The sequence below is a fragment of the Lithobates pipiens genome, unplaced genomic scaffold (genome assembly GCF_037356315.1).
Source record: "Lithobates pipiens isolate NorthernLeopardFrog02 unplaced genomic scaffold, aLitPip1_a1.2 Scaffold_13, whole genome shotgun sequence".
NCBI lineage: Eukaryota > Metazoa > Chordata > Amphibia > Anura > Ranidae > Lithobates > Lithobates pipiens.
In genome coordinates this window covers 199,014,849-199,039,333 of record NW_027507718.1, presented here as the reverse complement: position 1 = coordinate 199,039,333, position 24,485 = coordinate 199,014,849, and the positions used below count along the sequence as shown (strand labels likewise).

At 43.2% G+C, this 24,485-nt stretch overlaps 1 protein-coding gene across 1 annotated transcript; it reads right to left on the bottom strand.

The window, feature by feature from the left end:
- Positions 1 to 578: 578 nt before the first annotated feature.
- SARAF (store-operated calcium entry associated regulatory factor) lies at positions 579 to 24,398 on the bottom strand. The gene is made up of 6 exons (XM_077476116.1): positions 24,185 to 24,398; positions 18,905 to 19,083; positions 10,874 to 11,294; positions 8,104 to 8,233; positions 6,773 to 6,885; positions 579 to 1,144 (listed from the first exon to the last, which is right to left on the bottom strand). Exons 1-6 carry the CDS (start codon positions 24,270 to 24,272, stop codon positions 1,119 to 1,121), a joined length of 957 nt encoding a protein of 318 aa, XP_077332242.1. The 5' UTR covers positions 24,273 to 24,398; the 3' UTR covers positions 579 to 1,118.
- Between the last annotated feature and the right edge of the window lie 87 nt (positions 24,399 to 24,485).

Sequence of the window (24,485 nt, the reverse complement as noted above, 5' to 3'; positions counted from 1 at the left end):
ACACACACACACACACACACACACACACGGATAGATGGATGGATGGAGACACACACACACACAGGGATGGATGGATACACACACACACAGGGATGGATGGATGGATGGATGGAGACACACACACACAGGGATGGATGGATGGATGGATGGATGGAGACACACACACAGGGATGGATGGATGGATGGATGGAGACACACACACACAGGGATGGATGGATGGATGGATGGATGGAGACACACACACACAGGGATGGATGGATGGATGGACACACACACACACAGGGATGGATGGACGGACACACAGGGATGGACGGACACACAGGGATGGACGGACACACAGGGATGGACGGACACACAGGGATGGACGGACACACACACAGGGATGGACAGGCATGTCTCACCCTCGGCTTATACACGAGTCAATAAGTTTGCCAGTTTTTTTGGGGGTAAATTGGGGGCCTCGGCTTATATTCGGGTCGGCCTATACTCGAGTATATACGGTATCCAACTTTTGTCCTGAACAACTTCTCTTTTACTTCCATACAGTCAGCATCAAAATGTGCAGTGAAAATTCAGACTTTAAATCTCAATTGAAAGTTTATATTACATTTGCAAACTGGTAGACCATTGTTACAGAAAGTAAAGAAAATACAACATTTCTGAGTTGCTACATTAATAGGAAGCGAGGAGACATCTTCTCATGGGAACGCCCAAGACAGGAAATGTAGGGAAATCTCCCTGACCGCACACAGCCAGTGATATTAAAAAATAAATAAACCTCACAAGAGTCTTAGCCACTCTCCATCCACAACTAAAAGCTTTGCCTTTACAAAACACAATTATCCAATGGTTTTTGCCAGTTAATTAAAAAAATTCAGTACCTATAACTAGAACTACAGTTTCTGCATACAGAAGGATTTCACAGTACAGAATCACATTTAGATAAGTTAAAGTAGAAACAGGAAACCACAACCATCCAACCAGACCTATACAAGACCCATTCTATGTAAGTATATTAACTGTCCATACATTTGTTTTATATCATTTTTCTAATCTCCATTAGGAGGCGGACCATAGAGTTTCCTTCCACTGAGGTTTTCCCCCATACATAGCATCTCTTATCTTCTTTTTGTTCCCCCGAAACCTGAAAAAAGGAAAAAAAATTAAAAAAAAATTAGAACAGAACAGTTCAGGGAAGGGAATTTATAGTAGTCTTGCATGCATTTTTTTTCAGGACTAAAAAGGTTATATTTTTTTAAACAAACAATGTATACTTTAGTGTTTTTTTTTTGGTCCCAATAAGCAGGCGATTTAATAATACTTTATTGCGTATTCAAACAAGACAATACAATGTATAATATTTAAAAAAAAAAAAAAGTTTAATTCTGCCATAGCAACTAATACATTTCACTTAGCCATACAGCGCACCAGATAACATCTAGTTTAAATATCTGGAGGAGAGAGGGAGAGAGAGAGAGGGAGAGGGAGAGGGAGAGGGAGAGGGAGAGGGAGAGGGAGAGGGAGAGGGAGAGGGAGAGGGAGAGGGAGAGGGAGAGGGAGAGGGAGAGGGAGAGGGAGAGAGAGGAGAGGGAGAGGGAGAGGGAGAGGGAGAGGGAGAGGGAGAGGGAGAGAGACCTCCATTGGTGAGCTTTGGTGCCGTACCCTACCTAAGTGTGTGATGTCACTGTCTGGGACTGATGATTGGCTGCTTCTTCTAGAGAGTGGTCACAGGTATGCACTCCCATACTTGGAAGACCAACTTAGTGCAGCACAGTAATAGCTCCCAGCAGAGCAAGTAGGTGGTGAAGAACCACATGTATTGGCGAATATATCTTACTGGGGGTGGACTATCAGGTTTTATGCGCAACGGTAAAAAACCCTTCTGTGTGCAGCAGCCTCCCCCCCCCCCCCCAATTACTTACCTGAGCCCCGTCTCAATCCAGTGATGTGCACAAGAGCTCAGCTCTCTGGGGACTCTCCCTTCTGACTGAGCCAGCAGCGGGAGCCATTGGCTGTCAGTCACAGCCAGTGAGCCAATGAAGAGAGAGAGGGGGTGGGCCAAGACACAGCTCTGTGTGTGAATGGACACGCAGAGCAGCAGCCTGCTTGGGTGCCCCCATTGCAAGCTGCTTGCTCCAGGGGCACTCTGCAGGGGAGGGGGTCGGGAGCATGTTTATGCTGTAGTTCAGCTTTATATTTATTCCTTTGCTTACAAAAAAATAATAAAAAGTAAACAAGGATGTGCCTGTAAAAAGAAAAAAAACAAAACAAAAAAATACCACAATGTTAAAATGCAGCCGCAGCACTTCTTTCAGTTATTTCATACTTCTGAGTGTGTAGAATACATGCTCCCCTGCTACAAGCTGTGGTACCTCTCACTGCCTAGCAAATTACTACAAGATGTATGTGCTGGAGGGAAGAACCACAGTGTGTGGCAGGGGGGAGCAGGTATTTACCCACCCAAAAAGTTGAATACTTCCAGCAAATCGAGGAGCAGAATTGCGTTGGCACTTCAACACAGGGGACCCCAGAAAGGCAAGTATATCTTTTTTTATATTCACCCTTTAGATACAGAGTAACTTGGTTTACAAAAAGCACAGACTATCAAGTTAAGACATTTGGGAATTTTTTTTAAATCATACTTCCCTAGGTGGATGCAGCATCGGTCCAATGCTGCCTCTAAGGTTGAGAACTGAGTGAGCAACCACCGCCAATCGCTCAGTTCTCAGAGCTGCCTGAGCAGAGAGCTGATGACTGTCAGTCAGTGGCTCTCTGCTCTGCCCCCTGGGCTCACTGGAGCACTGGGCTGTGGAAGGTGGCGGGAGTGGCTGGCTCAGGCTCTCAGCGACTCGCTGGGAGGCTGAGCCAGTAGCTGGTTCAGGCATGTGGGCAGATCCCGACCATATGGTGGCGATCTTGCCTGAGCCTGGACCGGCTCTCTGTCGTCAGCCTGCTGAAACCGGGTCACAGGAGTGCAGAACAATCCACAGGAGAAGTACAGCCAAAAGAGCTTTGGCTGTACTTCTTTAATTAGTATACATAAGCTGGCATATCAACCCCTAATAAACAGATAAAAGAGGCACTGTTTAAATTGTATTTGTTAGTTGTAGTTGCCCTTTAAGCTTATTCACAGGGATCTGGTGCCTCTTTGGTCTTCATAAACATGTTCACGCTAGAATGTCGGCTCTGTCCAGTTTTTAAAAGAGGCGATATGTAACAGAAGCATCGCAGCAGCAATTTGACATATGAGAATGCCTCCCCCCACCAAGTGCTTCTGCATTGCATGGATCTGTAAATGAAACATTGTTTTCCAAGCACACTGGCTGTTAAAACAGCAAAGCCAGTTGTGGGTTGCGATTGGTGCCCGACTGAAAGGTGCAGTGACCTGTAATGACATACAATGTGTAGCAGCTTCTCTGGAAATGCTCATGCAGCTGAAACACTCACCGACCATTATCTTCACTTTAGAGAAACATCACTGTGGAAACCACTATAGAATGTACACAAAACCTCTACTCAAAACAAGAATACAGAAGCTGATTGCAAACCAATCCATAGTCTGGACAAAAAAACAAAAAACACACACTTACCATGGAATGAGTTTGAGACTAATGGACAGGTATAAAATAATTCCCTAAAGAAAAGTCTAGAATGTACTCCCTGGTGGTACAGCCACTGCATCAGAGGCATGCCCTTACTTCCTTTATAATTGCTTCAAGAACTTGCTTTAGCACCCCACAAACATCCAAACCAATATGGGTTGCAAGCAGTTATTTTTACAATAACTGTGTGGTAAACAACTTAGTATAGTTAGAAATGATAAAAAAAAACCACACACACACACACACACACACACACACACACACACACACGCACGTTTGAAGACAGCATGCAATATTAAAAATGCATTGGGTAAGCACTGCAATGAAGCCTAGACCAGAGCTCGGAAACCAGCAGGGAAATGCCCCCAATTCCAGCAACTATTTCCCCCCTCAATTTTTGTTTTAATATTTTATGCTCTGCAATTGATTGCACCACTAAAATGCTCCTAATTAAGGTTGCTGTAAACCCTCACATATACCCAGTGAAGTGACTGGCCTTAGGTCATACACAGAGATGAAAAAAATCCTTCTATAAATGTTGTACCCGTTTATTGCAGTCCTATTCTCTACATCCAAAGTGCAAACTTTATCAATCTTATCTGAGCTGTCAGAAAAAAAGAAGGGGGGCTGACAGCTGAAATTATACACTGCAGACCACAGTAAGGAGAGGAGAGCTCCGAGAGCTGATTGGAGGGAAGATACCACCACCCCCCCCCCCCCCCCCAGCACAAAGAAACAGAGCTGAGACCATCAATCAGCTGGAGCTCCCATTCCTGTCACCATTTTTCTCTTGGCATCAGGAAAACTTGTCAAAAGTTGATTCAGCCTGACAGAAGAGGAAGGAAGCAGCATACAGAATGGACCCTTAGTGGTCTGGATTGAGAAAAGTACACAGTATAGAGAGATATGTGCTGTTCAGATTTCATGTGTTTACAACCACTTTAGGGAACAGTTCTAGTGCCTTGCTGAATCAATGCCATTAAAATTCAGGCTGTTCTGAATAAGGCATCACACCAGATTAAACAAATAAAGTGGTGTGATGTATAACAAAGTTCAGAACCGATGCTAAGGTCTTTAAGGCAATTGCAGATGCGATTTGAGTTGCACAGAATCGCATGGCACCCATTCACATTAATGCAACTCAGATTTTAGAAAAGGTTTAAAAGATCTATGTAAAACGATCATTGCTCTAATTTATATTATATATATATATATATATATATAATTACAAAACAAACTGAAAAACTAAAACGTCAGTGCTTCCCTCGGTCACTGACCTGAATAAGTATATAAAATTAGAGTTCTGGAGTAAAGCCAGAAATCTGATCCGTATTTTTGCTCTAGGTCAGAAAGTATTGAAGCCACTGGATCAGCTTGGCTACCAGCCTACATGCTCTCTCAGAAATTTCACTCAAAAAGTTCTCTGTATTTTGATTTGTTTTATGCTTTTAGTTCGGGTTATTTCTGCGAAACATGTTGAGGATTTGAACAACCGCTTGTCAATGATGGACACACACACACACACACACACATTTATACATAATATAAATATAGCATTTTTTGTAAATATTTTATTATATCTTTTCATGTGACAACACTCAAGAAATGACACTTTGCTACAATGTAAAGTAGTGAGTGTACAGCTTGTATAGCAGTGTAAATTTGCTGCCCCCTCAAAATAACTCAACACACAGCCGTTATTGTCTAAACCGCTGGCAACAAAAGTGTGTACACCTCTAAGTGAAAATGTACAGATTAGGCCCAATGTGTCAATATTTTGTGTGGCCACCATTATTTTCCAGCACTGCCTTAACCCTCTTGAGTTCACCAGAGCGTCACAGGTTTCTACTGGAGTCCTCTTCCACTCCTCAATGACGACATCAGGGAGCTGGTGAATGTTAGAGATTTTGCGCTCCTCCACCTTCCATTTAACCACTACAATACAGGGCACTTTCACCCCCTTCCTTCCCAGCCCAATTTTCAGCTTTCAGCGCTCTATCGCTTTCAGTGACAATTGCGCGGTCGTGCTACGCTGTACCCAAATGAAATTGTTATCATTTTGTTCGCACAAATAGAGCTTTATTTTGGTGTTATTTATTCACGACTCCGTTTTTTTTTTTTTTGCGATATAAGCGCAAAAATAGCGGAAATTTGGAAAAAAAACAATATTTTCTTTTTTCTATTTGAAAAGAAATCCAATAAAATCAAATTTTGTCATAAATTTAAGCCAAAATGTATTCTGCTACATGTTTTTGGTAAAAAAAATTCCGTTAAGTGTATAATAATTGGTTTGTGTGATCACGGACATATGTACGCAAATGATCATGTACATATGTGTGCAGGTGATCACGTACATGTGTGCAGATAATCATTGGGACATGTGATTTTAGTGGGACATATGTGGGGGACATGTTTTTATTATTAGGGACATGTGTTTTTATTATTTGGGGACATGTATGTTTTGGGGACATGTGTGTTTTGGGGACATATGTGGGGACTGTGTTTGTACTGTGTGGTGTGTTGTGTGTTGACACTACACTGATGATCAGTGAGTAAAAAGCTGTAAAAAGCAGCCCATACTCACTGATCATCAGCCGGCTGCAGCGTTCTGCTCTCCTCTCCTCAGCGGTGACTTCCGTGTGAGGAGAGGAGAGCCGATTGCCTAGCAACCGGCTGTTTGTTTACATCACATGATGGCCGTGATTGGACACGGCCGTCATGTGATCAGGAGGGCCAATCACAGAGCCCTCCTGCCGATCTGAGATGTGCCGTGTCCGGGTGACACGAGCACATCGGGATCGCGCCGCTGCGATCCCGCTACTCCTGGAGGACGTTCCTGAACGTCCTATCAGGAGTAGACGGCTCCCACCCGGCCGTATATATGCATTGGCCGGGTGGGAAGTGGTTAAGGATGCCCCACAGATGCTCAATAGGGTTTAGGTCTGAGACATGCACTCAACTTCTTTGGTCAACCATGGCGAGGCCTGTTCTGAGTGGAACCTGTCCTGTTAAACCTCGGTATGGTCTTGGACTGGATCTAAGGACTGGTAAGCTGCAATAGATGTCATTTTTTGATTTTTCCAGTTAGATACGTTAAAACCGGAAGGTCACTTTAAAGTGGCTTATAAATGTACGTGGCATATGTTTACATATTTGAAAATAAATCCTACCTGATGCTGTTCTCACACCAGAGCTGTGTGAAGGGCTATATGAGGATCCAGAGAAAGAGGGTGTACTCCATGTGTTGTGATAAGGTGAATGAGCTGTATAGTGAGGCTGTGACCTGAAAAAAATAAAAATAAAACACACACCATGATTAAAAATTGCCAAAGAAAATACCCAATTTGATATCACCATGCACCCCAATTGATTTAAAGCTGAACTCCAACTTTCTTTTTCATTAGAACTGAATGGATTGATCAGTCCCAGCATATATCATACCTCTGTACCAGGTTGCTCTGTTGTCTACAGATGTCATGCATGAAACAAAAAAAAATAAAAAGATTCACATCAAACAATATAAAGTGCTTCAAAAATTCTTATTATTATGCTCCTTATGCAAAAGTGCTTCAGTGTAGTTCCTACGTGCATATACAAAATTGCCTCTATGCAGCTTGTAAACTTTCCAGATTTCTCCACCACTCTGTGTTAGAACACCCACCAGTTCTTTTTGACTTTGTAGTTTTCAGTTACAAAGTCTCCATAGGCTTGTGAATATTACCCTCCCGGAAACCCGCCACTACGTGCATTCCACTGGCCAGATATGATGTCATGACAGCAGTGTTTACTGGTAATTCCGCATAGGAATTGCACTTAAGCACAATATGAATTTTTGAAGCACTTTAATATATGTTGTTTGATGCATGAAGAGAATTTCACATATGGACATTATTTGGACTTTAATAGCAGTATGGTTTGATGGCACACAGTATCTACTGCAAGTTTATATTTTTTTGAATGAGTATATTTTTTTTCTTGTTAAAATAGAAAAACTGATAGGACAGCACTGTGAACAGATTATAATGCACATTACACATGCAGCCCTTTTGCAACGCTGGGGGCTGCGTTTGAGCCCCCCCCCCCCTCATAAATTTGACAATCACTGTTCTAGGGTCACTATTACCAAGTGCATAATTTAGATGACACTGTAGTTTAGCCTCACTCAACCCCCCCTGTCCCCCCCCCCCCCAAGGGAACCCCTAAATAATTTTTCGATCTCTGGAAATCCTTACTAAAACCAATTAATTGTGGGACAACAGGAAGAATTCCCCCTACATTAGGTCAGTGAGAAGAATGCACCCTGTACAGTGGTGGTCAAAATGTCACTTACAGACACACTTATATGGCAGTCATGCTGCTGGCTTTGCCTAGTGGTACTGGCCCTTAAATTAACAGGCACCATCAGATATGAGGTCAATCAGTCACAGCCCCAACAACCTCTCAGGAACTCTGGTTGATAATGACTTCTCTGTATATGCAACTTTCTAAATAAGCCACTTACGTCCGACTGCCAAACAGGTATCCGAGTATGCCACCAGTTCCCAAACCAGTCCAAAAACCAGGTCTTTGATTTGCATGGCGTCCATAGGACGCCGTATTACCGAAATCACCAAATCCTGAAGTACTCCCTCCTAGGAAGAGATAAAAAGAAAGATTAATAGAAATTTCATTCCACTTCATAAATATTCTCAAAACATTGCTTTTGTTTATTTCTTGGAAAAAAAATAAAAATTACATTACAGCTATTGTGGCAACCATCAACTTACGTGCTTGCTTTTAAAGGGCACTAGTCACCAATGGACAATGAGAATAATCTAAATAGAGCCGAAACAACTAAAATTGATTAAATCGACAACTAATCGGTTCTGAAAATAGTTGTCAACTATTTTCAGAAACGATTAGTCGGCCAGCCAATTAGTTGATATGTAAACAAATAATGCATTCTGTATGCACATCAGGAAATACAGTGCAGCACATATACTGAAATGTATGGACGGTGTACTGAGCTGTAAGTGCCTGAGAATTGGGAGGATCAATTCCTCATGGGACATGTAGTCCTGGGCGGGAATTGAGTGAGTCTAAAGGCAAAAGTTTTTTTTACCTTGCTATAGGGGCACTCCGAAGGCAGGAGGAGCCAGAAGTGGCGATGGGGGGACCCCAGAAGAGAAGAGTCAGGAGGACTGCTCTGTGCAAAACCATTACAAAGGGCAGGAAAGAGTAACATGAGAATATATATATATATTCTCATGTTACTCTTTCCTGCCCTTTGTAATGATTTTGTATAATTATATATATATATATATATATATATATATATATATATATACACACATACATACATACATACATACATACATACATACATACATACATATATATATATATATATATATATATATATATATATATATATACACACACACACACACACACAGTGTGCCTGCACAATGTGTGTGTGTATATATGTGCAGGGAAGAGATCAGCATCTGAACCCAGAGAATATGGAGGCTGATACACTGGAGGCAATAGAAGGCATTACAGTTTAAACTAATCTTTTACCAGTATTGTGCAATATGATTATATCCATGGGGAAAAAAAAAAAAAGTTTTATATATATACCCACACACACACCACATCTACAGATTGGCAAGCTGTAATATAACAGTTTTTGGGGGAGTTTTAATAGCACTACATACAGGGTTCCAACAAAGCCCAGGCGCCAGCTCACCATGGCAACCAGAAATCGGGTCCCAGCGCTTGTGCTCCCACCAGCCCATCCACTGCTGCCAGCAGCACCAGACACAAGCAACTCTTCAAGCAGCCGCCCACTGAGCTCCTCACCCTCTCTCTTTCCTTGCATGGGGAAGGATGATTGGTCAATCTGTCAGCCTCTCCCCTCTCAATTGGCCAGAGCTCCCCCCCCCCCTTTTACCCTCCCCCAATCAGGAGGCGAGCTGAGGATTGGCTGGCCGAGAAGATGGAGAGGATGGTGTACGTAGGAGCCGACAGTGAGCCCCAGCTCTGCCTGATGGTCGAGAGTGACAGGGCTGGGGCCCGGGAGCTGGCCGAACTCTACTCCCAGGGTGAGAGGAGAGGAGACACCCCAAGGGCCCCACCAACAGGAATAGAGGAGGGGAGACACTGTGAGAGTAATGTATTGGGGGGGGGGGGGGGGAGAGAGGTGGAAGACACTGTGTGAAAGTTACATATGACCAGGACCACACATTGTCCCAGCAGTAAGTTCCCTGCCTGATGTGTCCTGTAATTTTAGGACAGGCAGAATAGAGCCCCCACCCCTTACTAGATCAGAGTCCCTTCATCCTTAGAGAACCCACCTCCCCCCAATTAAATCAGTCCCCTTTTATCAGCGACCCCCTGTAGAGATCAATAGTTGGCCATCTCTGCTGCCAAAAACAAAGCCCTACCAGTCAAAAAATAATAAAAAATAGCTCCTAACTTAAGGATATATATGTGAGAGGATTTTGTTCTCCCTGGCCTGCAGATCTTCCTTTTTGGTTTAACATTTATGTTTGGGAGACCCTAGTGGTCTCTTGTCATAAATGCCTTTCCTGCCTGTCAGTGCTGATGTAATCTGGGCCACGCATAAATCAGACCACATTTACAGTATCCGCTCTATGCTTTCATGATGCGACTCCCATGCACATGCATTCACAGTGACATCATCACAGCACGGCCATTCAAGTGGCTGAAACTGAAGAACTCAGAAGAAAGACCAGGCGAAGATGGAAGTGCCCTGGACCTGCGAAAGCAGTGACAGCACAACACAGGAGGGCTCCATTTGACAGACAAGTCTGTCATAATTTGCTAGTATGCAGTACATACTAGCACATTAAAGCATACACCTGCATTTTTTAATTTTTAAAAAATTACACCTTTCATTCCAGATTACACAATACTGAATCAAGTACTGTGTACCTAACTTAAAGAGGAAGTAAACGCTAATGGGTTTACTTCCTCTTTGTTTCCCTGCAAAGGTAAAGCATAGTGGGCTACTCCCGCGCATGAGAGCCGCCCCTAATGGCATATCACCATTAGCAGCGGCATGCTCAGTGCACCGCTTTCTATGGCGCATGCTCCATAGACAGCGGTGCCTGTCTTTTTGTAAATATCTCCTAAACCATGTAGGTTTAGGAGATATTTCTTGGACCTATAGGTAAGCCTTAATCTAGGCTTAACCGTAGGTCAACGTGGTCTGTAAGGGTTTACAACCGCTTTAAGAGTAATATATAAATTAAAGATTTTGCACTTACCTGTATAATCAGACTTAAAACCAGGTGGTGGAGGAGGTGCGCTAGCATGGCTGTATTGCTGGTTATCATATCCATCATAATTAGGAGGATGTTGCTGTTCCTGCATAGAAGGTCCACTCAAGAATAGCTTGTACACTCCATATGCCAGACACAGCAGTACCAGAAATACAATTACTCCGCTCCCATCATAGGGCGACTGTCCATTCCTGCTTTTTGAGTACCCTGAGCCAAAGCTGCCAAAGCCACCAAAACTGTTGCCATGCTGAGATTTCTTCCGTCCTTCTTCTGTAAGTTCCAATGTGTATTCCAAGCCACACGAGCCGCGCAGGACATATGGATCATCGGGATAGTCGAAGCCCTCACAGCTCACTTCAACTTTTCCAAATCGGTAAGCATTGTCCATGTCCACCTTACACTCCCACTGAAAATTTAATAAGTGTCAGTTAGAAAATGCAAACATGCTTTTTGGTCCAATTACATTTTTATGATGCATTAACTTGGATTATGTTGCTTGGTAATGTGGTTTGCAATAGAGATCTAGAAATGATCAGGCTGCCAGCACATTCTAAAGCAGTGGTTGTTGCGAGCTAAAGGGGGCCACAAATGCAACCCTTGACATCACACCAAAAGGCCATACAAAATGTATGTATGTATGTATGTATGTATGTATGTATGCATGCATGCATGCATGCATGTGAGAGAATATATATTACAAAGGGCAGGAAAGAGTAACATGAGAATATAATATATATATATAAAAATTTGAGAGGACGGTCAGAAACTGCAGACCTAGTAGAAGATATGGAGGATCAGAGAGTGTGGATGTGCTACTTTTTTGGGGGGGATATGGTGCAGAAGACAATGTGAAACTGGAACCGTGTTTCATGAGACTAGTAGAGATCAGTGCTATTACCCTAATTAATGTTCCCTCTACTGCTGAAGTCCGAGGGCCACACATTTTACCAAAGGGCTGTATGAAGTCCTCAGGCCACAGGTTGGGCACCAGGGCCCTAAAAAGTGTCAAAAATCGGACATTTGAGGAAAGTGGGAAGATAGTGTTGGACCCGTAGGTTTATTTTACTGGTATTACTGTTGACGTAAAGGATCTGGTTCCTGAGCAGGCAGCTTCTACACCCCAGAGGATCACCACTGTCTCCTTGGCTTGTAATGTAAAAAGAGTTAAAATTGAAGCACCACTGCCAAGAGGTGCAGATACAACTTTATTCCATTAAAGGAGAAGTACAGCCAAAGCTCGATTGGGCGTACTTCTTACAGTTTACAAGAGTACAGTTCGTTTTGCACTCCTGTGACACGTTTGCAGCTGAAAACTCATTTTCAGCTGATAATTTTCAGTGCATCACTACAAACACTAATCCTTTCTCACGCCATCCAAAATGAGAAAAAATATAATTAGTGGGAATGCTTCAGTGGTCCCACTATTGTTATCCGTTTTTATCTATTAGTGGGACTGCTTTAGCAGTCCCACTATTGTTATTAATTTTTTTAATTTTAATTTATTAATCATCATCATCATCATCTTTTTATTATTATTCCGTACGTTTTTTGGCTCTGCGTAACTTCTGCATACTTTCAGCTATTAAAAGCCACTTTTAAAAATGTTCAGCTCTTTCAGCTGATTATGGGACTTCAACTTTCTTTCTACTATTTATACTTTTTAAACACTTTTTTTTTTTTAAATTGAAGTCAATAAAAGCATGCTTAAAATCTTCTTCCATTACCAAAAGTTTCAGCTCCTTTATACTTTCACCTACAGACGCCAAAATGTTCACAAAATATTCAGCTATCTGGCTATATCTTTTCAGTTTGATATCTTTTACAGTTTTTGTGAAAAAGCTGTTTAAGTTTAGTGATCATTTCAGAAAATTTCATTAAATTAATGCATCCAGGCTTTAGTTGTCTGTTTTGTTTCCATGGTTACCAACGCTTCTTACACACAGTGATGGGCAGTGGGGGGAGGCGGCTGGAGCATCTCAGATTACAGAGACCAGGGGAGACGACAGACACACCCCATGTACTAATTTATAATAGAGGAATATGATGGGGCAGTTTTGATGCCATTCAACATTCCCACGCATTTTCTCCAGGAAATGCATTTTCTAGTATAAAATATGGTTTGGCTTTATCTGCACTTTAACTAATTGCTGACTGCCTTCCCGCAATGTATGGCAAGTGGCCGATGTAGGCAAAGAGGCATACCCGTACATTGCTGCCTACTCCTGGGATTAGGGCACATGCCCCCTACCCAGCACCCAGTGTGATTATACAGAGTGAAAGTCTGTTGGCATGTCCTGGCCAATGATTAAGGGCTGATCGGCTGTGTGCGCGCGCAATTACAGCCCAGAGCTCTGTGTTGGTAAACAACACGGAGCTCTGTACAATGTAAAATGCAGAGGTGATCAAATACTACAAAAATAAAGCTCTGTGTGAAAAAGATATACATTTAATTTGGTTACAGTGTTGCATGAGCAAGCAATTACCAGTTAAAATAGGATTTTTATTACAGCTTACCTGTAAAATCCTTTTCTTGGATTACATCATGGGACACAGAGCACCATAGTAATTACTATGTGGGTTATGGACCAGCTTCAGGTGATGGACATTGGCACACCCTAAACAGGAAGTTGCCTCCCTATATAACCCCTCCTCCTACCAGGAGTACCTCAGTTTTTGTAGCAAAGCAATATACGTATACCCCTGAAAAGTGGGGTGGGACCTCTGTGTCTCATGATGTACTCCATGAAAAGGATTTTACAGGTCAGCTGTAAATGAAAATAGTATTTTGTTTTTTTATTTTTAAATCGTACATCATGGGACACAGAGCACCATAGTAATTACTATGTGGGACGTCCCATAGCAATGCTACTTCAGGGGAGGGAGAGACAACCCATAGGGTGCCAGCAGACTTGAGGACCCATACTGCTGCCTGCAGCACACTGCGCCCAAAGGAGATATCCTCATGCCCTTTTTTATATCCACTTGATAAAATCTGGTGAATGTATGGACTGCAGACCAAGTTGCGGCCTTGCAGATCTGAGCCATGGAGGCTTGGTGACGCACTGAGGGGAAATGTAGAGACATGCAGAAAGGCATCCGTGATGTCGATAGACACCAGAAGTTCTCCTCCTTGTAGGATAGAAACCACTGACCTGATCGACTCCATGCAAAAGGAGCGGATCTTCAGGAACTGATTTAGATTCTTTAGATCTAGAATGGGTCTGACATGTCCATTCGGTTTTGGTACCGCAAAGAGCTTTGAATAAAACCCCAAACCTTGCCAAACCTTTGTGTGATCACCCGAGCCAGTAATTGGTCTAGCGCCCGATTTTATTTTGTACCCTAGAGACGCCGTGGAGATGACCTATCTGTCCTGAATTTCCTCTTGCCAGACTTCTGAGTATTGTGCGCCTCTTCATAATGAGGCTTTAGCATTCTGTTTTGCAGGTTTCCGCCCACAGGACGTTTGTGGGTGAGTATTCTAGCAAAAGAATACTTTCCCACTGAAAATCGTTTGGATGCATTTGTCCAAATCATCCCCAAATAGCCGATCCCTATGAAAGAAAAAAAAAACAGTCAGGAGCTTTTTGCATGGTGCACCGGCTGACCGTTTTTTTTTTTACCACAGGATTCTATGCATGTGTACTAGCACAAGCGAAAGGCGGGACGCCTAGAGAATAGAATCTTTAATGGCGTCTATGGCAAACATAATGCTCTTGGTAGATCGGCCAAATCCCAGGCTTGCCTGTCTAAACTGGTCCTTTAGGGATTGACAAATGCCTATTGCAGCGACTGCGGACTGAGTAACCGCACCTGCTAAAGACAAAGAGGATTTTAACAGGAATTTCCAACCTTTTATCTGTCGGATCCTTAAGCATTTATGCATTGTCTACTGACAAGTTAGACTTTTATTCAAACTGGAAATCGCAGCATCAACTGCTGGTATAATCCATTTTTTGACGAATTTCTCCTCCATGGGATAGAGAACTGAGAATCTCTTTGGAGGGAGAAAATGCTTATCCGGGTGATCCCATTCAGCATAAATAAGCCTTTCTAGTAATGCATGGACAGAAACTGCATGCAAATGGCTGCTAGGGTTTTTAAAGGAACCGAACCTTCAGAGGACTCCATCAGGGGTAGCATGAAATTGGAATGAACCATCTCCGTAAGATATTGTACCAGCAATTTCTCAGATTGCAAGGCTGAAAAGGGTTCATCTACCATTGTTTCTTTCACAATCGGAGTAATCGGTTTGTCTTTCCTCCTGATCGCCTGAGGGTAACATCTCACCCTCTAATCACCAATCCCCTTTCCAATGGGATATGGTGGGGGAGGGGGATCTAACATGCTTCCTATCCATTTGGATGGAGGATGCAATTAAAGCTGCTAATCTTCCCTCTAGGCCCTGCAGGGTGGAGGAAAAGGCATCTTCAGTCACGTATACAGGGGCTGAGATGTGAGAAGCAGCTACACCACCAATTTATTCCAATGACTCACCCTGGCTTGCCCCAACTGGTATTTCAGGCGAGGATGCAGTGTGGACGCAAGGCTGGAGTTCTCAGCGCCTGGGGGTGAAATATTTGGTACCCTTTATGAGGTTTTTGTGGTGTCTTTTTTGGCAGACATAGTCCTAAGCACAAAAGAGCAGAGGAACTATTTAAATGCACAAATTGCTGAACAATAATCTGACAGAATGCAGCTATACAAGTTCAGTCTAGTGCAGGGAAAAAAAAAAAAAAAAAAAAAATTTTCCTTCCATATTAGGAATGCCCGTTTTTGCACTCCTAAATGCCCCACCGCTCCCATGTCCCGAGTCTAGCCAGCTTGCTTTCTCCTTGCCGTACAGCTGAGGAGAGACAGTTTCAAGACAACAACCCGCCCCCCCTTTTGTTTGAATTTTCAAACGTGCATGCGCGGGGGCGGCCTTCGGGTCCCACAGAGCGGGGTGGGGGGGGGGGGGTGGAAGAGGCAAAGCGCAAAAAGACACCTTGCAGGGGATAAAAAAAAAAAACTCCTGGAGCAGAAACAAGGACCTCCGTACCCCCCACGATAGGAGGGTGGGGGCTTAATTACAAGGGGTGCCACAACAAAGTTGATCTCTAACTAATCCTTCATGGTCCCTCCGGGGGGGGGGGGGGGGGGGCAGAAATGCAGGATGGCAGATCTCTTACCTGCAAGGGGAATCCCCACTGTGCAAGCTGCTGCTGCTACCACACACGGACTAACACTGAGCTGAAGTGAAGACAACAGACAAGGTATGTGCCGATACTCCCTCTAGTGGAGGATTTAAAGCATGACATTTTTCCCTAAGGAAGAAAAAAAATCATAGGTGGACTTTTTCAGTTCCTATGCTTCTTCCCTTACCTTATCCTGGCCGCAGGATAGTGCTACAACAGACAGATCCAAACTTCACCCAATCACGGCGGGCTGCGTTAGAAAATCTTCAAGGACTGGGTCCCTTTTTATCAGGGTTCAACTCCCTTGGACCTGTAAAAGCACCCCACCAGGATTTTTTTTAGCTAATGTAGCATGATCAAAGCCCTGGGTCCCAGGGTCCAGCCCTGCAAAGAGGCGTTACAGGCAAAACCTTGTGTGTCGGATACGAGGCCCAGGTACCATCCACTTTGGCCTCAGTGGCACTTTGGATGGATCCAGAGGTCTGTGGAGTCTATTTAAATCCAGCATGGACCCCTCAGAGCACATCTTCACTCATGACCAACACCTTAGACACTGGCGAAAAAAAACTGAGGTACTCCTGGTAGGAGGAGGGGTTATATAGGGAGGCAACTTCCTGTTTGTGGGTGATGGACACTGGCACACCCTAGAGTAATTACTATGGTGCTCTGTATCCCATGATGTACGATAAAGAAATAACGCAGTGCTAAATAGCAAAAAATGGCCTGGTCATGAAGGGGGTAAAATCTTCCAAAGCTCAAGTGGGTAATGCAGCAGATGTCAACTTTATTACTGCATAGCATTTAGTGCATTGTCCTGTTCCCCCTTTAAAAATCTCTATGGGCTGTCCCTGTGAATCAGATAATGGTGGTCTCTATTAGAGAGGAATTTTGTGTAACAGATTTTTATTCTGGGACTGCAATTATGTGTTGGAATGAAAAGGATCAGAAAAACACAGTTTAGGCACTGAAAGATCAGTTGGTGGTGCAGAGGGATAGCGTGGCCATAGTTTTAGATGTTATACAAAAATAAAGAAGAGCATTAGCTCAGTTGAAAGGTCAACACCACATACCAAAAAGGTAATGAATGCAAAAAGTAGAAAAACAGAATGATTGCCAGTACACAGTCAGATTCAATTATTACAAAATTAAATAGCTTTTATATTGGGCATGTGTACCCCTTAAAATCACAGTAGATCACCACAACTCTCATGCTTATTGTACCCATAAGCCCCCCCCCTGAAGATAGTGATAACTCCCCAGGTATGTATATAATGAGACCGATATTATTAGGTTTACACCTTAACACACGGTCTAAGCAGAGGAATTTTCATTTTAAACTCTCAAATCCAAGTACACATATAGAAAGCACTAGCCTGCTTGCTCAGAGTATGAACACGTCCAGTGCCAAGATAACTACACTCAGAGTGTATTGGTGTTTAAGTGCCTTTGATGCAAGCTTCACTGGTCTCATATCCCATGTTCAAGAGGGGGATAGCTAACACATCTACTGCTCAGATAAGTACCTCCATGAATGCCCATATTGGGTGGGGTTCCCCGATTTGTGTATCTGCCTATTGCATACCATCATCTGGTGTTTGGCTGGATTGGGAGAAACTTCCTTTTTTTTTGAATCCTCCTGAGGCATCTTTATTTCACATTCACTAAACTCCTACCTATCATTCCCCTCCTCTGAACCCTTAAGGAAGCCAACAAATCAAAAAGCATTGAGTTGTGATATTCCTCCCTAATGTGATATTATCTTATACATGAATGCAATAGTGATGTAAACCTAATATAGGTCTCATTATATACATATCTGGGGAGGTACCTTCAGGGGGCTCATAAGTACAATAATAATGACTTGTGATGATCTACTGAGATTTTAGGGGTACTCATCCCCAATAAAGTCGTTTAAATAGAATTTTGTAATAAAAAAAAATATTTTAGACCCCTTTCACACTGGGGCTTTTTTTTCCAGGCGCTTTTGGGCTAAAAAATAGCGCCTGTAAAGCACCTGAAATACGCCTCCCCTGCAGCCCCAGTGTGACATCAAGTGCTTTCACACTGGAGCGGTGTGCTTTCAGGATGTTAGGAAAAGTTCTGCAATCTTTCAGGGGGTGCGGGAGCCGTGTACACACCACTCCCTCATCGCCCCTGCCATTGGAATCAACGGGCACTTTGCAGGCTCTTTGGCAGCGGGGCTTTTAACACTTTATTCGGCTGCTAGCAGGGGTGAAAAGTTCCCCGCCACTGGCCAAAAAGCAATGCTATTACAGCGGTAATATATGATCATTTTGTGACATTAGCAGCGCTTTACCGATAATGTGCCCGCCCCAGTGTGAAAGTAGCCTTAATCTAGGACTGTATACTGGCACTCATTCTGTGAGGAGGTTTTCAACACCTTTAAAGCCCCACACTTTTTCTACTTTGGCATTTATTAGAGGTTATGCAGTACAGTGGGACATCATACAGCAGCAAAATGTAATTGTTTCAGTATACTATATAGCCGTACAGTGCAGAAAAGGAAGGAAGCACAAAGCATTGCAATATAAATGATATTGAAATAAGCCTCCATCCCTGATATGTATGTACAGAAAGAAGAAAGAAATGGGACTTTGTGTGAGGCAGGTCACTGAATGGATCTTATTCAAATCATTTCTAAAATGACGTTATAGAGAGTGTCAATTTACAGATTGATGCTCTATAACGTGATTTGTTATTAATAAATAAAATTAATAAAGGTCCATTCAGTGACCTGCCTCACACAAAGCCCCATTCTCTCTTCTTTCTGTTTAGCACAAAGCATTGCTGGACTTTAGGTTTCATAGAACACACCTACCTGGACATCAATGCCATCCCATCCTCTGTTATAGCACTGAACAACCTCTGGGATCACAGCACTACATCCAGCACTGCCCCCAACACATTTCAACTGTGGAATAGGGGATGAGCGTCGTGCGTTAGTGTATCTGTCTGTATGCAGTGTGATAGCCTGAAGCTCCCTTAGCAGGACTTTATCTGCAAGGAAAAAAAAAATAATAATTTTAAATGAATAAAGTATTAAAAATGAAATTTAAAATAATGTGACATATGGTGAAATGAGCTGATCCACCTTTAGCTGCTACCTAGTAACAATACTAAACCATCCAAACTGTATCAGATCAGGCAGGCCCTTGCACTGTGATCCATCGAATCTGTGCCCGTTTTATGTTTTTCTTTTTTAAACCACTTCGCGCCCGCGCTATAGCCGAAAAAGACAGCTACAGCGCGGACGCCAATTGCTGAGAGGGCGTCCCTGGACGTCCTCCTGTTTACTTCCGCAATGCGCACTCCCGCATCGGGGAAGTTCTGTGCTGGCTGTGTCTCTTGGACACAGCCAGTCACAGATCGCTGTAAATGGCCAATCACAGCGGCCGTTTACAGCGCAATCAGCATGTCCCATGAGAGATGATCTCATATGTAATCATCATCTCGCATCGCTGGCTCTCCCTCCTCACACAGAGTGCGCTGTTGTCAAGTGGTTAATTTATACATGTTTTTAGTTTTATTTTTGTGTGTTTTTTTTGTTAACTTTTTTTGTGTATAGATCTATGTTTGTCCCTAGCATGTTTGTCTGTTGACCAACTCACTACCTGTGCTGGAAGTCTATTCCAAGGATCAACTGCCCTTTCACTAAAATAATACTTTCAAGACCCCAGAGGTCGCTTGACAGGTGGGTGAGGAGGCATTTTGTTGTATTCTCAAACCTGTATCACTTGAATGGTTCACATTCAGCGTTCTATGTAGCACAGCATGGAAACGTGTTCATATTAGCTCAAAGATGTCACCAGGATCCCTGCCTCTTTTTAAACGGGTGGCTGTGGGGTGGGGAATTCCCTGGTCACAACTCATTGGATCAGCGGCCTTCTATGATTTGACAGCTTCCTGCAGTTTCAGGCTAAACTGGGACTGGGCCGATCCTTAGCTCATCACTACTGCGCTATTCTCTCTGAAAATGTTTGTTGTCTGGCTGCCATACCAATTTAACAGTGTCAATGCTTAACATGTTATTTTCAGTATGTTGAGGAACTGTGACTTCAAAAAGTATAGATTTTTATATTGCATCAATATAGTTTGTGCTTGAGAAATCCCAGCTGACCATACTATGCAAGAACCAGTGACAATAAGCCACAGGCAAGAGCAGACCTGCACTGACACCTGTGCAAGCTTTATTGTCCTTAGGCTGATCAGCACTGAGAGAGGCAAGAAGGGCGGCCATATACAACCCAATCTGATTGTACAACACCTGTTTGACCTAATTTACATTTACCAAAACGATGTAATATAAAAAGGTCAAACCTATACAATCCAACCAGTCGCACAGGCCTTTACCATATATGGTTGCTGGTAAATCTAAGGTTAGCCATACACTATATACAATCTGATTGTCCATCATATCTCCCTTATGCTGGACACACATGCTTTGATTTTTATCTGATTCAATTTAAAAGATGAAATCAGCAAACAATTGTCTAGCCATAACTTACTTTTCAATTGATTTTGAATGGATTTAGACTGTACCAATTTGGCAATTCTGAATCTGATTGAACTCCCTCACATGCATGGGAGGGGCATTATCCCCATCCGGCCAATGACAGTGGCTGGAGATTGAGAACCGGAAGCCGGCCGTCCAAAGATGTGGGTGAGCTCAGGGATGCTGAATCACTGGAGCGGAGGCGAGTATTGTTGTACTTTAGGATCCCAAGTTAAGATTGTACTTTAATGATTGATGTAATTTACTTCCCTATGTGTGACATATTGGTTGAATGGGTTGTCAACAGGGATGAACTCAAGTGTGAACATGCGAAAGAACCTGCCTGAGCTTTCCTGCCTGGAAGCTGTCAAAACTGACAGCCAGACAGTGGAGGCATTCCCTAACCCACAGCTGCCCCTTTGAATATGTGTGGCTGTGGGATGCCTATGATTGGCTATCAGCTATGACAGCTTCCTGACAGGATAGCTCAGGCAGGTTCTAACTCACGCTCAAACACACATGAGCTCATCCCTAGTTGTCAACTATAGACTGATCATTTCTATTGGAAAAGTAATCCAACATTTATTAAAGTGTGTATGGTCACTATTAGATCAACCATCAGCTATGTAGTGTTTTGATGCAAACTTAATAAATTATTTAGGACTGTCCTCATATTGCATATTGTTGGGGAATCTATAGATGATTGTATAGTGTATGGTTAGCTTTAGATGTACCATCAACTAGAAAATGCAGGAGCCCACTTTGATACTATCTGAATGGAGTTTATAGATTTTTCCTCATATGACATATTGGTAAATCTGCAGGACATTGTACAACCATATTGTATTAAAGTAATCGATTTAACAGTCTCACGAACCAGTTATGCCACGTACACACAATCGGAATTTCAGCCAGCAAAAGACCAATGAGATCTTTTCATCGGAAAATGCGACCATGTATGCTCCATTGGAATTTAGCTGGCAGAATTCCCACCAGCAAAAATTTGAGAGCATGTTCTCAATTTTCCTGACAGAAAAACTTTCTATTGGAAATTCTGATCGTGTGTATGTAATTCCGACACACAAAAATCTCATGCATGCTCAGATTCAACTAGGAGATGAAAGCTATTGGCTACTGGGTATTGAACTTCCCTTTTCTAGTCCCGTCGTACGTGTTGTATGTCACCGTGTTCTTGATGGTTCAGAATTGGGTGTGACCGTGTGTAGGCAAGCAGGCTGAGCGGAATTCCATCGGAATTCTGTTGGGAAAACCATCAGACCTTTTTCCGACCAAAATTCCAATCGTGTGTATGCGGCATTACAGTCCCAGCACGTGATTGCCAACTGTCACATTTGCTTCTGCTCTCAAACAAACTGTCAAACCATCAAATGATTGGTGGCATAACCGATACCATGGTGCTGCACCATGGCAACTACAGATTGAAAAGAGGCTAAGATGGCAGCTTCCTTGGCTAAAGAGGAAAGGCAGGTTTAGTTCTACTTTAACCACTTAAGGACCGGGCTTCTTTTTTAGATGTGTTGTTTACAAGTTAAAAACTGATTTTTTTTTGCTAGAAAATTACATAGAAACCCCCAATTATACATTTTTTTTCTAATAACTTAGAGAATAAAATGGCGGTCGCTGCAGTACTTTCTCTCACACCGTATTTGCGCAGTGGTCTTACACGCGCATTTTGAAAAAAAATAAAAAATACAGAGTTTTTAATTTAAAAAATAAAACAGTAAAGTTAACCCAATTTTTCTTAATATTGTGAAAGATAACTTTATGCCGAGTAAATTAATACCAAACATCTCGCTTCAAAATTGCGCCTGCTCGTGGAATGGCGACAAACTTTTACCCTTAAAAATCTCCATAGGCGACGTTTAAAAAAATTCTACAGGTTGCATGTTTTGAGTTACAGAGGAGGTCTAGAGCTAGAATTATTGCTCTCGCTCTACCGATCGCGACAAGGCCTCACATGTGCGTTTGCTTCTGCATGCGAGCTCAACGGGACAGGGCGCGTTTAAAACATTTTTTTTCTTCTTAGTTATTTTACCTTAAAAACAGGGTTTTTTTTTTTTGTTTTTTTTATTGTGTCACTTTTATTCCTATTACAAGGAATGTAAACATCCCCTGTAATAGAAAAAAAGCATGACAGGACCTCCTAAATATGAGATCTGGTGTCAAAAAGACCTCAGATCTCATATTTACACTAAAATGCAATAATAAAAAAAAAAAAAAAAAAAAAACCTTCCCCTCACTTGTCTCCATGCCAAGGAAGGCACAACATCCGATCGCCTCCGCCGAGGGAGGGGGGCCCTCTCTCCCACCACCGATAAATGTAATCTTACGGCAAATCTGCTGTAGAGACCACTTTTATCTTAAAGCGGACCACTGGCTGAACAAGAGGATACCGGGTTATGGCAGCTAGCTGCTGCCATAACCATATCCTCCTTCAAAGTAAGGACGTATGTTGGCGTGTGGCGGTCCGGAAGTGGTTAAGTATTTTCAGCCTAAAGGAGATTGTACAATCAGTCTGTATAGTGTATGGCAGTGGTCTCCAAACTACAGCTTGTGGGCCAGATGTGGCCCTTGCTTGCCTTCATCCCAAACGGTGGGGCGCTATTCCTCCCACCGACACCAACAGCGGGGCGCTATTCCTCCCACCGACACCATCAGCGGGGCGCTATTCCTCCCACCGACACCATCAGCGGGGCGCTATTCCTCCCACCGACACCAACAGCGGGGCGCTATTCCTCCCACCGACACCAACAGCGGGGCGCTATTCCTCCCACCGACACCAACAGCGCGGCGTTATTCCTCCCGCCGACACCAACAGCGCGGCGTTATTCCTCCCGCCGACACCAACAGCGCGGCGTTATTCCTCCCGCCGACACCAACAGCGCGGCGTTATTCCTCCCGCCGACACCAACAGCGCGGCGTTATTCCTCCCGCCGACACCAACAGCGCGGCGCTATTCCTCCCTCCAACACCAACATTGGGGGTCAGTGGGAGGAATTCCTCTACCTAATACTAAAGATGAACGGTTTACTTCCACTGTCGCCATCACAATTTCTACTCCCAACGGCCACAGTCCAGCCCCCTCAAGTCTGAAGGACAGTAAACTGGCCTTTCACTCTGTGTTTTCATCAGCCTGTTGACTTTAATCTTTTTTAGTTTTGGATAGCATGGAGAAGGATTTGAACCCAATTTAAGGCTGGCCCTACATTATATAATTTTCTTATTCAATTTCCTTTAGGATTTACCTTAAAAAATGTAGCACATGGGCCCGTCTTATTGCATACAAATTGCAAGTGTGTAGGGCCGACCTCATATTTCACGGTTTTGGTAAATCTAAAAGGAAAATTGTACAACGTATGGCCAGCTTTACTCTATCCAAAAATGAAAGAATACTTTTAGTTCTAAGAGCCTGGCTCCTCTGCCCAGTCATCTAGGTTATATCTGGGGTCAGGTAGGTGGAACGGGTCAGTTTTCAGGGTAATCCTGCAGAATCCATACAACCAAAGTGTAAGAGGTACACAGGAGTGTAATACATGGATAGAGTACCATGATAAGCCAGCATTGGTCCCTCCACACTCTTCTTACCATGTTGGCTCCAGCCCTGGACCCCAGATATCTGCAGCACGGCCAGCAGACCCAGGACGGCTCCTACAAGCACAGGTGACCTCTTCATCCTCCTTCTGTAATGGTCACACACTGACAGGCCGATGTTTTTATTGATGTCGTATTACACAAAGTTTCATCACTCGCTTTCCATTCTTCCGCTTCCTTGAACCTGTCCTGCAGCGATTGGCTGAGCGAGAGGGCGAGGGGGGCGGAGACGCGCCTGAGATCTTGTTACTAGATACGTTTCTAATAAAGCTAGGTGAGGGCCGGAAGTTGGGGT

Coding starts and splice junctions, on each gene's coding strand:
- SARAF (XM_077476116.1), bottom strand. CDS start 24,272: ATGAAGAGGTCACCTGTGCTTGTAGGAGCCGTCCTGGGTCTGCTGGCC. Junction 19,084..24,184: donor CCAGGGCTGGAGCCAACATG/GTAAGAAGAGTG, acceptor TTTTCCTTGCAG/ATAAAGTCCTGCTAAGGGAG. Junction 6,886..8,103: donor TACCTGTTTGGCAGTCGGAC/GTAAGTGGCTTA, acceptor TATTTTTTTCAG/GTCACAGCCTCACTATACAG.